Source organism: Dunckerocampus dactyliophorus, chromosome 6, assembly GCF_027744805.1.
Source record: "Dunckerocampus dactyliophorus isolate RoL2022-P2 chromosome 6, RoL_Ddac_1.1, whole genome shotgun sequence".
Taxonomy (NCBI): Eukaryota; Metazoa; Chordata; class Actinopteri; order Syngnathiformes; family Syngnathidae; genus Dunckerocampus; species Dunckerocampus dactyliophorus.
Window position 1 is genome coordinate 32,211,561 of NC_072824.1, and position 16,297 is coordinate 32,227,857.

The 16,297-nt window shown below is 44.7% G+C and overlaps 1 protein-coding gene across 1 annotated transcript in view; it reads right to left on the reverse strand.

Moving 5' to 3' along the window:
- Positions 1-1,354: 1,354 nt before the first annotated feature.
- fat1a (FAT atypical cadherin 1a) overlaps positions 1,355-16,297 on the reverse strand; it is a 94,576-nt gene continuing 79,633 nt past the window's right edge. Inside the window, 13 exon segments of the mRNA XM_054780127.1 lie at positions 1,355-2,601; positions 4,043-4,078; positions 4,333-4,359; positions 4,362-4,391; positions 6,816-6,950; positions 7,750-8,396; positions 8,561-8,671; positions 10,675-10,828; positions 11,055-11,523; positions 12,167-12,324; positions 13,678-13,812; positions 14,099-14,321; positions 15,286-15,870. Of these exon segments, the coding sequence (XP_054636102.1) occupies positions 1,979-2,601; positions 4,043-4,078; positions 4,333-4,359; positions 4,362-4,391; positions 6,816-6,950; positions 7,750-8,396; positions 8,561-8,671; positions 10,675-10,828; positions 11,055-11,523; positions 12,167-12,324; positions 13,678-13,812; positions 14,099-14,321; positions 15,286-15,870 (3,333 nt within the window). The 3' untranslated portion in view covers positions 1,355-1,978.

A 16,297-nucleotide genomic window follows, 5' to 3' on the forward strand; every position in this document is an offset into this window, starting at 1 on the left:
CTGTTGTGGCTAGATTTAGCCGGCTGTTGTCTACTGGGCGTTCCTAATGTGCTCGTGCATGCACGTAAACACACGTCTTCAACATGAGTATACAACACCCTCTACTGGTAGCAGTAGAGAATACAATAACATGAGAAAACAACACCCTCTACTGGTAGCAGTAGAGAATACAATAACATGAGAAAACAACACCCTCTACTGGTAGCAGTAGAGAATACAATAACATGAGAAAACAACACCCTCTACTGGTAGAGGTAGAGAATACAATAACATGAGAAAACAACACCCTCTACTGGTAGCAGTAGAGAATACAATAACATGAGTATACAACACCCTCTACTGGTAGCAGTAGAGAATACAATAACAGACACACACCAGAGCACTGACGCATCAGGGACGCAGAACAAAATGTGCCTTCAAACGCAGTTAAAAAAAAAAAAAAAAAAAAAAAAAAAAAACTTAAAATAATCAGTGAAAGGTGAACCGCGATGAAGCGAGGGAACACTGTACATATTAAATTAAGAAAAAACGTGAAAATGACCACAAAAAAACAAAAATATATAATAGAACTGGAGAAATTGACTCAACCCCTCTCAAAAAGGACTAATAAAAAGAAAAACAAAAGAAATTCCCGTTTGTTTCGCAAAATATGATTAAAACAAAAAAGCCCTAAAGAAAGTGTGTCTGCACTGTTATCACCAAAGAAATGTCAACTATAGTGGCTAAGCAACGGGTGGCACTACCAGCTGTAACTGAATGTCTGTTTTAGTCATTTCGGGAAAAATGGCCGTCCAATGGCACTTGAAAATGACAACAAAATAGTAAGAAAAAAAAACTCCTATTAGTGCATTCATGAAAACATATTTGAACTGTACAAATATCGCAATTTCATTCACAATCTATTAATCTTTGTAATAAATATAAATTAAAATATTCTTGTAATATGAAAAATAGTAAAAACAAATTGGAAAAAAAACCTATAATTATGTTATATATATTTAAGAAATAACGTTTACGTAAAAAGCACAAAAAACATATTCAAGAAAATCATTCAAATGTTGAGTGAGAAGGAATTCAGACTTACTTTCAGAAACGATCATTTGTGTCGTTCAAAATTCAAATACTTTGAAATCATAATTGTTTTTATTTTATTGATAGAAAATGCGGAAAACGTCTTTGGGTCGGATTCAGGAAGACAAGCGATGCATCGAAGTGAAGTGACTTCCACAAATAATTAGGATAGTAATTAGTTGTGATATTTCATAAAAGTATAAATGATATATATATATATATATATATATATATATATATATATATCATCCATGAATAAATCCAAATCCCAAAAGAAAGACGTACACAGAGAATCTGTCATTTTTTTAGGAATAATTTATTGCCAGTAGGAAAGCGTGAGCTTGCGGCAGTATTCAATAAAAACCTCAACAAGACACAAACGAACAAACACGGACACATGAGAACATCTCCGTATCCATGACGACTATAAATATCATCATCATCATCATCATCATCATCATCATCATCATCGGGTCCCATTTTCTTGGTGGAAAAACAAAGAAGCCAAAATGTACAAACAATTGAAAGAAAACAAGAATGCAGTCGTTCACTGAAGACCCTTTTTTTTGTTAAATGCGCAAGAGACCAAAGAGTCTTTTATTGATTTTTTTCAACATTTTCTCTGTTTTTTTGTGTTTTTCATGTATTTGCACAGTAAGGCGGGTGATGTCACACAAAATAAAAGAATATCTACAAAAGCTAACTTCCAAATCAAAACTGTACATTGACATTTACACTGAAAATGTAGAAAAAGGTGTCGTCCACTTCCTGTGTGGTGACCGCCGGCTCCTTCCCCTCCCAGTCGGCGTTGGACTCCCGTGCGTGTGTGTGGGATGGTGTGGGCGGGGCTAAGACGAAAGGAGGATGCGTTCAGGCGGCTTCAGGCACTTTGCGTTTGGATCCAGTGTCAGACTTCAGTGTGCTGCTGGGAGCCCAGCGCCGGGATGGACAGCCGCTCAAAATGGCCGTCGTCGCCGCTCTCGTAGTCGCTGATGATGGCCTCCGACTCCTCGCAGCACGCCGACATGTCCGAGCAGGAGGCGGTGGACGCGTACAGCGACACCGACAGCTCGTCCAGGGCGCAGGACTCAAAGTCCCGGCCGCAACCCAACGGGAAGCCTCCCCGGTAGCCGGCGGTGGCCATGGTGGACGAGGCGGGGCCGGAGGCGGCGCTCTGAGCCTCGGCGTTGGCTGCGTCGCTCGGGTACGAGTGCTGCGGCAGGTACTGGTTGAGGGTGTACAGCTGAGGCAGGGCGGGGCGCGGGCGGACCCCTTCGGCGGACGGCCGCAGCGTGTCGCCGTACTCGGGCGGAGGGGGCGGCGGCAGGTCGTCGCCGGAAGGGAAGTCCTCCGGTGGCGGCGGGAAGTCGCTCTCGATGTCGTAGCCGCCCGGGTAGTAGTCGGTGTCGATGGCGCTGGGGTCGCTGTACAAAGTGGCGGGCGGCGACTCCACCACCTCGTACTGCGGGAACTCCTTGATGCCGGGCAGCTGGACACTTGGCATCCAATCAGACGTGTCCCAGTGGTAGCCTGGTCCCGAAAGGGGAGGAGCATAAGTGTTAGCCTCTTCAAGCCACCGCAAAGTGTCTTTGACGTTAACGTTAACAAGCATGCAACACAACTTCTTTGTGAATAAACGACAAAAAACACTCGATGTCTGGCGACGTCTACTAAATAACAAACAACAAAAAAAACACGTTTCCACCTAGCGTTACCTTTTTTTTTGCGTTTCTAATCGCCAAAAGTTTCAAAATATAACCGAAATAATCGGATACGCACCGACACGGCCTTTAGTTTACCCACCGGCGGGATCTTAAGGATAAATTTGTCGTTTACGTTATGAGACACTGCGATGTTGCTAGCTAGGTAGCTAGAAATAACAATAACAATAAATATTCTTCGGAAAGATGACAATTCTGTTTGTTGGGGTTTTTTCCATCAACTCTTGCAAAAATAGGCGGCACCCTGACAGTTACGCAGGCGACACATAACTATAAACTAGGTGGGAAGGATTCCTTTTTTCCCCCGATTTCATCAGCAAAAGTTTAAAAACATAACCTACATAATTGATTCACACTCTTCCGCTAACAGGTGCAACTTCAAATGTGTTGTTTATGCATGCAAGTATCGCTATAAATGATAATATAAAAGATATTCTTCCGCTAATCCCGAGCTCAAACCCTAAACCTCGAACCCGAACCCCAAACCCAACCCTGACCCTAACTCCTAACCCTAACGCCTACCCCCCAAGCCCCAACCCAAACTAAATAACCCATATGTCGCAACTAAGGACACTTTGGTTAAGTCATGGTAGCTAATGAGTGGCCTTTTCGATATTAAAGATAACATTGCGTTCTTCTACTTTCTTTGTCATTACTTTCTCTGTCGTTAGAAATAATCGTGATAAATCTTGGATAAGATGATTTCAATCAGTTGGCGGGTTTTGTTTTTTTTCCGTTTTTTACGCTTTGTCAAAACACGCAACGCTTAAGAGAAAACCAACATCGTTGTAGTCGTACTGACGCCTTTCTCGTCGGCGTAAAAGCTGCAGTGTTCTGATGGCTAAAGGGCGCCGCTAGCCACATTGCTATACGTTCATTCGTCTGGACAGAACTGAAAGCGGATTACAACACCGATTTTTTTCTTTGCTTACAAATTATGTGTTCTAATTCCTGGACGAATAATTTGCCAGCTAATGCGGCCAGAGGGGGTATGGGGGGGTCAACCGTTCCAGCATACGAACCGTAGCGCTCGGTGGAAACATGGCGGAACAACAGAACAACCTCCAGTTAGTCAGCCAACAAAGTACAACATCAAACCATGCGTGGGGGATGTAGCCAATCATCTTCACCGCACGTTGGCGGGGAGTTCTCAGCTGGGTCAGCGTTAGCTTGGAGCTTTGGGGTTAGTTAGCGGCTAAGGGGGAGGGTGGGGCGGCACACCAGGCAAAGGAAGACCAGAGAAAAGTCACCTCTTGGGTTCTTGAGATCATGAGCCAAAAAAGACTCTTGAAATGAGGCGGGCGAGGAGCAAGACAAGGAGAAAGAGAGAAAACACGTTAAAAACCCAGAGAGGAGAGAATGATGCTAACAAGGTAAGAACGGGCCGGAAGGCGACGCAAACAAAAACATGGAAAAGCGTTCTACAGGTTTGGTGCCATTTTCTTACACACGGTCCGCTTGTTTGCTAGCGAGCTAACAGTGTAAGACAATGGCACCTCGACGAGACGCACAACAACAGCAACAACAACAACAAAAGTACCTTCTCCTTCCACCGTGCCAACTATGGGTTGGCAAAGTGGACGACAGTCACTATGGAGGCTTGCCAGGGATGAGAGTGGATGGAAAAGACGCAGCATTAGCATAAACGCTTCCAAAACGGGTGAAAAGAACAGACGCTGACGACAACACGCTAATGCTAACAAAGAATACTCGAGCTGCTGAAGACAAATGCTACAAGACGACAGGGCATGAAGACTTCAGGGGGGCATAAAAATGGATAGTTGGTGTTTTTTGGTGAATTCTGCCAATGGTGATCGTGTGGATGGCAGTGGCGGAGCGCAGTACACGGCAGCAACCAACAGAGGGCGTGCTGATTTGCTTGCAAGCAGCTTGCTGGCTAAAGAAGTGTAGTTCTGCAACGTGTTTGCATTGGAATTCATCATCTTTAAAATAATAGTAACAAAGAACGAATGAATAATAATTAGACGATATTACATTCAAAATGTACGTTTTGGGGTTTTGGTCAACAGAGCGTGGAGACGATATGCCATATTTGAAAATAATGCCTAATTCATCTATTATTTTATACGCTTCAATAAAAGAATAACTTTACCGAGGACAGTAAAACAATTTGACTCATTTGAATGAAAAAAGATGCATTGATTAAACCATCATTTGCTGACACATTTTGCAGAGTTAGACTTTTATTTTTTAAAATCAGATTTTGTTGAAATTGTGTGTTCATATTTGCTTGAACGTTTGTTTCAATCATTACGTATTATTTTCATGATTATTTCTGTCACGTCTGTTATCTGCAGCTCCTTTCACCGCTGATAACGCTGATGACGCTGATAATAATAAACTAATAAGGGTAGTTCATGTCCCCTGCAGTCCAAAGCCCGTCCATCACGAGCCCAATAAGGCACACCAGGAGACACCAGGACAGGACAGGTGTGGGAATACATCAGCATCCAGGACGTTCCCTGGAACCAGGCGGGGTGAGGGAGGGAAGGAGGCGTGGCCACTGATAACGAATGATGCGATGGATGACGTGGAAGTGCACAGCTTGATGACATCAATACAAGAGCTGGATCAAAACCACGCAGCTTTTAATGGAGGGGGCAGTGCTCGCTCGGAGAGTTTGTTGGCTTCTTCATGGCAAAATAAACATCAAAACATCAGAACGGTCGCCCTGGTATCAGCCCTGGTATCAGCCCTGGTATCAGCATGCAACCAACCAACGCTGGTCCCCTGATAGCTAAAAAGTGAGTTTTGTCGTCTTTCTAAAAAGGCTGACTTTGAAATGGAGCTCTTGTATTGGCTGTCATTAGCTTGCGCGTGGTCGTCCCGTGACACGGCTGGGAGGACAGAACCAGAACATGTGCTGGTACCATTGTGACACCTTCCTCGGGGTTGGCTTTCAAAGAAAGACAAAGGGCATGCTTCAATAAGACAACCCCCCCGCATGCAAGAACAAACACGGCCAAAGTCCAGCAAAAACTGGATGGGGTGGGGGTGGGGGTGGGGGGTTGTCATCATCATCATCATCATCATGCTTTTGTTTTGTCTTCCAAACATCCCAGGACGATTCCGTCTGAAGCCACGCGGGACTTACACGGCTGGAGCCCATTTGTGTTTAAAAGCGAGTTCTGGACCTGTGGACCGATTTGATCCATATGGGAGCTGAGCCCCGCCCCCGCAGCCACATTGGGGGGTTGGGGGGAAAGGGAGAAAACAGAGAAAAAGAGCATGTGACCCAGAGAGACGCCACTGTCGGGCTGTGGCCGTCGTGAGCGTGCAGAGGCAGCAGGTTAGCAACACAAAGTAACACGAAAGACAAGCTGGGCTGTCATTTATCTTCTTAGCTGGGGGGGCACTTTTCCACTAAGGGACGCATACTGACATCAGAAGATGTGGGAGCCGTGTTCCTTTTTTAATTTTTTTTTTTAAAACCAACCCAAACAAAATATTTCATATAATATTTACACATAGAAAATCTCATATATAAAATATATAAAATATAAATATATAAAATATATATATATATATATATAAATATATATAAAATATAAATATATAAAATATATAGTATATAAAATATGAATATATAAAATATATAAATATATAAAATATTATATATATATATATATATATATATATATATATATATATATATATAAAATATATAAAATATAAATATATAAAATATATAGTATATAAAATATGAATATATAAAATATATAAATATATAAAATATAAATATATAATATATAAATATATAAAATGTATAAATATATAAAATATATTTATTCTTCCTATCAGTGACAAAGTGTATGATTATTATTACGATTATGATTATTATTACGATTATTATTTGTTATTTATAGTTTGATCATTTTGTCTTCAAATGTACTGTTAGCACTTTAGCTCACATAGCTATGCTAGCGTTGCTAACATTTGCGTCCCACCATGTGACTGTATCGGACCTTCAGTAGAAGTACTGCTAAGGTAGTACTGATGTACCGTTGTCGTCGCAGGACTCGGACTGGAAGGAGCTGAGCGACTGGACCTCGGACATGCTGCCCCGGGTGTTGTACGGGTGACTCGCCATCTCCTCCACCGGCTTCTTCGTCACGCAGTCCAGGTCCACCACCTTAGCTGTGACAGCAACGCAACACATCGTTGTGCTTGACAGAAATACCACACGCATTTCAACAAAAGTCATCCGTTCCATCGTCGCGGCTGCTTATGAAGTAACTACGATCACAAAGTGACTTGTTTGAGGCTTTGCTTCGCGTCCTGAACTCCACTACAGAATGCGTTGTTTTCAACCATCACTTCATGATGAATTGGAACGCTGAAAGCTTTTGAACGTGTTGCCTTGACTGTGGCTGCATTGTATGTTGCCCGATACAGCAGACATAATCACAGAATGTAAGACATATAAGACACAAGTCAGACTCATGCTCATGGAAGTGACGTCAGGGATTCAGAGATCAGTTTTAGCTGCAGTCCGTCTTTCTATGATGATGATGACTGATATTATGATGCTGTTAGTGTGCCTGCTGTGAGATGAATACTAATCAAAGCCTGTTGATCGTCTGGCGTGTGTTACTAGCGACACCTAGTGGCCAGCGTAAACTACAGTTCATCAATGTCTTGCACTGCATTAAACTCTAGTTGTGTTTTAGTTCATTCAGAACATGTTGATGCTTGGAAATGCATTTTCTTCATGTATTAATGAATTCATTGTTGAAAAACCACGATGGCGCAAGGGACGACTAAGTGACATTAAATGAAGTGAGGATTCCAGCGGGTTTTGCAGAGCGCAGTGAGCTTTCACGTCATTCCCACGTACGGGGTTGAAAAACAGCGCCACCGTGTGGTGTGTTTGTCGGACAAATCTAAGACAGAATCAGAGCTAAAAAGTGACATAATCAGCGTAATCCCGCCTCACCGTCATAGTCGTAATCCCAGTTGGGTTTCTGGATGGAATCGCTGTCGGACACGGAGTTGGACGGCGGCGGAGGCGGCAGGTTGGGCGCCACGCTGCACACCGCCACGGTCTTGCGGTGTCCGTGCACCGAGTCCGGGTTGAAGGTGGTGAACTCCGGGTGCTCCGGTATGGCCGAGCCCTCGAAGGAGTTCCGGTCCAAGTTGTTGCGGGAGTCGCTGGGAATGCTGGGCGTGTACGAGATGGGCCGCACGGGCACCTGAGGCGGGATGTCCGAGTAGACGTTCTTGTTGAACTTGGCGTCAAAGTACGGTCTCTGCAGGAAGGAGTGAGGCAAGTTGGAGCTCCCGGGCCGCTTGTCGTCGTCGTCGTCCGCCTTGGACTTGCCCCGGCACGCCCTCTTGCGGATGATGATGAAGAAGAGCACCAGGATGAAGATGCTGGACACGAAGATGACGATGCCGACCACCTCCTCCAGGCCGATGTTCCAGGAAGTGGAGACCAACTCGTTGCGGATCTCGGCGCGCAGCTCGCACGCTGGGCCGCTGAAGCCCAGCGAGCAGTTGCACTTGAACGAGCCGTACGTGTTCTGGCAACGGCCTCCGTTGGCGCACGGGTTCTTCACGCACTCGTCCACATCGCTCAGGCACCTGGGAAACATCCAACACACGACCCACGAAAGGTTTGGGCTGGTACCACAAAAGATGCTACGTCCTTGCTCGGACTCTTCCTTCGTATGCGGGCATGCGTGCCTTTCACCGCCAAACAGGACGTATTCAACAGTTAATATCACAAGAACCTCAAGGTGACTTACCTGTCTCCTTGGAAACCAGCTTCACATTCGCACACCGGACCATCCAGACTGTCGATACACTTGCCGCTGTTTTTGCACGGGTTGTCTGTGCAATACGGCCCCAGCTGGCACCTGCAGTCCCAATGCAACACTTACGGTTACAGATGCTCGATATCGACTTTTTTACCAGTAGCTCATACACCAATATCCGACAGCACTTCATTACCGATACCGATATCAACCAACAACAATTTTGGACAGCGCTTCATTACAGATACCGATATCAACCAACAACAATACCCAACAGCACTTCATTACCGATACCGATATCAACCAACAACAATTTTGGACAGCGCTTCATTACAGATACCGATATCAACCAACAACAATACCCAACAGCACTTCATTACCGATACCGATATCAACCAACAACAATTTCGGACAGCACTTCATTACTGATACCAATATGAGTCAACAACAATATCAGACCGCTTCAGGACAGATACCGATATCAACCTACAACAATACCCAACAGCACTTCATTACCGATACCGATATCAACCAACAACAATATCCGACAGCACTTCATTACTGATACCGATATCAACCAACAACAATACCGGACAGCGCTTCATTACAGATACCAATATCAGCCAACAACAATTTCGGACAGCGCAAATATCACCCAACATCGATATTAACTGATACTGATAGACCATTATTGTACAGCACTTCAGTACCAATACCAATATCAACCAATACCAATTTAGATATCAAACAGGACTTTATTACTGATAGGGAAATCAGCTGATACCAATATAGTGACATTACAGAGCACTTCATTACCGATGCCGTTATCAACCAATAGATATCAACAACATCGTCCAGCACATTATTACTGACGCCGTTACAGACATAGCGATATCCTCCAGCACTTCATTACCGATACATATATCAACAAATACTAATATGCAGATATCGACCAGCACATCATTACCCATATTGCTCACCAATACAGACATGCAGATATCATCAAGCACTTCACTGCCTATACAAAAAGAGCACATCCATACCAATATCAACCGATACTGATATCAACTCATACCAATTTCCAGTACCAATATTGTACAACACTTCAATACCAATACCAATATTAAAAGATACTGATAAAAACTTATTTACAGATAACGATACAATACGAACAATACCAATTTCGTAGAGCGCTTCACCACCAATACCGATAGTGAAGTGCTGTATGATATCGGTATTGATAACCAATACTGGCATACTAATACTAATATCGGACAGGACTTTATTACCAATATCGATATCAACCAACATTGATATCAACTGATACTGATATACCAATATTGTATAACTGTTCATTAGCTATACCAATATCAAACGATGCAGATTTAGGTATCGAACAGGACTTCATTACTGATATTGACAACAACTGATACTGAACAGCACTTCAATACCGATATCAACTGATACCACTTGAGTGACGTTGCTAAGCACTTCAATACCAATACCAATATCAATATCAACATTATCATCCAGAACTTTGTTATTGATGCAGTTAACAATATCAACCGATACGATATACAGATATCAAATAGGACTTCATCACCGATACCAACCGATCTTGAAAAGCACTGCATTACTGATACCAATATCAACTGATAGCAATACATCAATATTGCATAGCTTGATTACCGATGCAGATATCAAATGATACTGACAAAACATTATCGTTCAGCACGTCATTACCAATCCCTTTAACAACTGATGCCGATGTCGCGATATCCTCCAGCACGTCTTCAACGATACCAATATCAACAGGCACCAACTATCAACCAATGCTGATATGCGGGTATCATCCAGCACCTCACTGCCGATACCAATATTGCACAGCACTTCATTAAGAATAACGATATCAACCAATACTGATATACCAATATCATCTAGCGTTTCATTACTGATACTAGTATTAACCAATACAGCTATACCGATATCATCCAGCACTTCATGACTGATGCCGATACCAACCAATATAGTGATATCTTCCAGCACTTCACTACCAATATCGATGCAAACTTGTTGCCCAGCGCCGTGTGACGGCCCTGCGTTACCTTTGTCCCGAGTACTGTCCTCTGCACTGGCAGTAGAAGTCGTCGCCCCGAGGGACGCAGGTTCCGCCGTACAGGCAAGGGTTGGAGGTGCAGGGACTGATGGCCACCTCGCAGTGGGCGCCCATGAAGGAGGCGGGACATTTGCAGAAGTAGCCTGTGGAGTAGAAAGTACTTATGTACACTCAGCAAGTTTGTTTTTCTAATGTGCTGACCTCCCTCGGCTGAGCTCGCTTGGTCAGTTTTTTTCATGAAAGCCCATCGACACTCCTGCTGACGTGGCGCTTTTGTGTCATTACACTGACGTGCCAATACATTAGGCTCTGCCAGTCAGGATTACGAGCCGTTAAATGTGATGGAGATTGGCAAAGGATGTCGGGTACCTCCATTAGGTCTGCGGGTGCACAACCCCCCATTGGTGCACGGGCTGCTGGAGCAGCTCTCAGCAGGGGCCAGCGCGCATCCCGGCGCCACATCCTCGATGTCCTCCATCACGGCGTGGGCCCGCCGTGCCTTGGTGTTGAGGGGCAGCTCCTGGCCGTTGAGGGCGATGGCCTCCATGCAGCCGCGGAAACCGTTGGTGACGGGCAGGTTGCGTCCGTGGCGGGCGGCAGCGTGCTGGCGGATGTGGCCCCCGAAGTAGACACTGTTGTCCAGGTTGAGCGTGCGCAGGGTACCCGGCGCCGTGCCCGAGGCTGCGTGCACGCGGTCCAGCACCAGCTTGGCGTAGTTACCGTCCACCTCCAGGGAGACCGTGTGCCACTCGCCGTCGTTCACCTGAGCGCTGTGGACCGACACCAGGCCGGGCCCGCTGCCGCAGTCAAACTTGTACTGCAGGCGGCCATTGACGATCTGGTTTAGAGACGGAGAGGACGGTAAATGGCATGTGTGGCACCCCCTATTGGTTGTGCTCAAAATGCTCTGTTAGACGTGCTAGCATACATGTAATACACACATCCTCAAAATTGTATCATCATTACACAAATGCTCAACAACGTCTGGACAACTGTACAGCAAGACACCCACGAAATACCGTTGGGAAGACTGGGGAGCCAGCGGGCCCTCACTCAGGTCTACAGTAGTTCGAGTGACCTCAGACCTCTAAAATGAACAACTTCCCCCATAGAGGGTGCAACTCCTGTTGGTGCAATGCCCAGACGTCCCAATAATTTTGCCTAAACAGTGTGAATAAACCACCTGTCACGACTATTGACTTGATTGGCAGCATGCGTGTTTCATTTACGATATCCTCGCAAGGTTTCCCTAAACTGGACACTTTTCCTATGGAGATTTGCATGTGGGAGCTGATGGACTGGAGTGGAATGTGTGGAAAGCTGCTCTGACTTTCCCTCCCAGCCTGAAAATAACTCATGACTGCTTTTATTTTCAGCTCACCATGTGAACACACTGTGTTTTTCTTAAACGCCATTATGAACCCTGCTAGCACACGCTCCATGTTGTGCTGTGAATCCATGCAAAGGCAGCGTGAACGCACCTCCAGGATGCTGTAGTCGGTGCCCTTGGCGAACATGACGGTGGCGTGGCTGGAGAAGGTGCGCAGCCTCAGCGACAGCTTCATCAGCTCCTTGTTGTCGTTCTCCATCAGGTGGTACTTCACGTAGCCGCTGCCGCTGAACGTCAGCGAGTGGCCATCTGGGACAAAGCACGGCGCACATTCAGAGGCAGTATGATTCGGAATTCAAACTACATTGCCCAAAAAATACAGCAGATCCCCGCTTTGCACGGGCCACCACCAGCAAAGGGCGAAAAAGCAAAGACAACTGATACACCCCTAGCTTGATATTGGCGTCGTCCTCCGATTTCAGATCAACATTTGCAATAAATGGGAGGGTTGCAATCATTAGGTTAGATTGAGCTCCAGAACCCTCCCCCCTTCTCTCCTCAATTGCCATCGCAACACAATCCACGTTTGGGCTCTAAATACGCTTCACACACTTCTTTAACACATTTCAAGTATAAAATGTGCAACTATTCACCGCTAATCCATGATAATGGAAGACACGCACAACTACGGTGCGTTCAAGAACCACCAAACAAAGTGCAAAATCTCATTTTCAATTATTAACGACTTAGCGTGAATGAAATGTGTTTTTTGCAAAAAACACCAGCCCATTTGCGGGGAAAAAAAATGATACAGACGCTTTATCCTGTTATTGTATGAGAATGTGCCTCCATACATTTGACTGGTAGTGAATATATATCATACAAATATAGAAATACAAATATAGAAATATATTTATATATTCAAAACCAAATTAAATGTTGATATATATGCATGGGTTTTTTTTTAATTAAAATATATATATATATATATATATATATATATACATTTTCACCAAAAATCTGCTACTTTGCTGTGCTGTGAATGTTAAATCGCAAATGTGTGGGGATCCATCCAATGTCCGAGCCTCGGTTCCGCGTGATGTTAGCATAAGCAGCGTTTATACTTTTGCGTTTTGCTTACGCATTGTCCCGCAATTTGCCGTGGCAATACGTGATATTTATTTATGGCACGCCTGAAAAGCGTGAAGACTAGTTTGCACGTTGTTTGCGTTCTCTTTACGTATAAATTACACACTCGTCAATAATTGGTGTGCAATAGCATGAAACGACCACTCTCCCCCACGACTTATTTACACCTTGTCAAGTACTGTTTACGTCTAGTGCTACCTACAAGATGTTGAACTCCAGAGAAGAAGTTCAAGCGCTAAAGAAAGGTAAGTCTATATTTTCCTGCAGCTGCAGGTAGAGAATGTGCAAAGAGCAGGAAGGAGGCAATAAGCTAGAAAAAAAAAAAAGAGACACGGGCAAGTGTGGGAGAGGGAATTGCTGACTAGAAGGCTTCGCTTTGGGCATTATGATTAGTTATTAAGAGAAATCACAAAGAAGATCCAAGAGGCTACAAAAATCCCCCCCGACTTGCTCCAAGGGTTGGGTGGAAAAGTTAACCCATTCATGTGAATGAGACAAAAAGGAAGAAATTACCAGAACATTTGGTCTTTTTGCCATCAGGACACACACACGTGTGGACGGCGTCTCTGTGAGGGCCCACCAGACAGTCCATCCCCTCTGGACAGGGGTTGTTGTCACACACGTTGTTCAGGACAGGACACCTGCCACCTGTCGGGAGTCAAGACAGACGGTTTTAGGGACAAGTGTGAAGACTGGAGGATGTTTTGAGACGTCTCGACAGGACAAGGAACAGCAGCGTTGTATTTGTGTGTTTGTCAGCCCGTTTGCTAGTGAGCAGGCTACTTCCTGGTTCATGCAGGCTGCGTAAGACATCTGGATCGTACCATTTTTGATTCATTCCAACAAAAGTTTCCTTTTCCCGCATTTTTATTTGGATTTGCACTGAAATGTCCAAACTGTAAGATGATGTGTGCGTGATGTGGCAGTGCGTGACCTTCACACTGGCAGCTGGCGTCCCTGTGGTGCCGCGGCGTGACGAAGCTGAGGCGAGCCGTGCTGTAGGTGGACATCAACGTCTTGTCCAGCGAGACCACCTCGTCGCAGAAGCGCAGCGGGCAGTCCAAGCCGGCGCACAGCTTCTGGACCACACGCACTATGCGGACCCCCGTCATCTCCTCGATGACAGCCGCCGAGGAGTTCAGCTTACGGAAGACCACCTGAAGACGGACGGACAGATGGAAGACCTTTTAGTTATGTGGAATTTTCATTTTTGGAGAGTTGTAGTTGTATCGCCACTATATTTCACACTGGCAGTATTTTAAAATACATAAACAGCAACATCAAAATATATCTAAATATCTGAAAATGAATCAATTATAGGAATATACTGTATAAAAAAAACATTGAAATATTACTATATCCTATATAAAATATGAAAACAACAATATATACATAAACTTCTTACATACAAACATAAAAATGTACTGAAGAAAAAAAAAGTGTAAAAAACAAATATTTCCCAGTTTAAAATGAGAACATAAAGATTCAAACCGTAATCCAACATGAAAATTATTCAGTTATTTAATGTCATATGTTAATGTCAAACCACAATGTTATCATCGCTATGACTGCTGGTAAAAATAACAACAATAAACACATCAAATACTGTAAATACATAATCCCAACCACATACTAAAGGTACAACTCAAAATAATAATAATGATACAAATGCTGAGAAATAATAAATAATAGAACATATTTATGTATTTATATGTTTCATTATTTATTTTCTATTATTTATTCACAATTTTCAGGTGTGCAAATGTTTCCATTGAACAAAAAGCATCAAAGGTCTAAAAATGGTTTGCTATTGCTTGTTACTTACTGTATTGTTACTCATTTATATCATATACGACCATTACTACAAAAAATTGCAATGTTTTCGAATGCAACCTTTTCCTTTTGCTACTGTTTCTGGGATACAAATAAACAAAGAAATAAATAAAGACAGTCCAAAAACCTGTTGAATTTTGTCCTCTTGGCTTTAAAAAAGGGATTTCTGTGACCTGAGTGAAGTGGAGTTCATCAACAATGCAGCGGGCCTCCACGTGTCAAGAAGGTTACGACAGCGTTTTGTCACGGAAACAGCAAAGTATAAGCACTGATGTTGAAGATTCTCACCTCCTGAGACTGATAAGGACTTCCGGATCTTTCCAGAGCCAGCAGGACGTCCAGATCTCCTTGCTCGGACGGTTGAAGGCTCACCAACTGGACCTCGCTCCTCCTCACCCCGGCGATGTTCCTCAGCGCCCTCTGGAAGTTGCGCCAGTAGTCGCCGATGAACTCCTCGGGGGCGATGCTGGCGAAACGCACGGCGATGGAGTTGTCCAGCGCCTGGCGGACCACCTGGCGGACGTGCACGTTGACGTCGGCGGCGGCGGTGAAGCGGCTATCGGTCACCGTCACGTTGAGCGGGTAGTGGCCCACGTCCAGGGGCCGCAGGGCGATGATTTTGCCGTCGGAGGCGGAAATGGAGAACAAAGCCTCGCCGGAGGAGGACGTGGGAGCCAGGCTGTAGGTCAGCGTGTCGTACACGTCCTGGTCGGTGGCGTGGATCTTACCCAGCACGCCGCCTGCGTACTCGTCTCCCGCTGTGGAGACGAAGACATCCAGGGGGAGGATAGCGGGAGGGTAGACGCTCTCCTCGATGATGCGGACGCTGATGAAAGCGGTGGAAAAGAGTGGAGGCTTGCCGCTGTCTGACACCTGCAAGGAGCAAAGATAAACACTCAGTCTGCACTAACGCACTTGCACACTAGAGGGCACTGCTGCTATTCTACCAGCACAGCAGCAGGAGAAAACCACTGAACCGCTCACACAGATGGTCAGCAGCTCTACTGGGGGGGGGGGAAATGCTGACTCTAACAAGGAGACATCACACCTACGGTATGTCCCGCGTCCAATCTGTCCACTCATTCCGTCCTCCATGATACCACCCACTCAACATTGGAACACAATCACTGGACAACATGTCAACACATCCCAGAAGAAAACAACACATCATTTTAGGCTTTTTAAGGGACCAACTTTCACCCCCAGACAATATTTCAACAGTTAACAAAGCATATTCAGCCGATGCTTGTTATAAATAGAAAAAGACACGAAAATGTAACACAAAAAAGGGGAAAAAAAG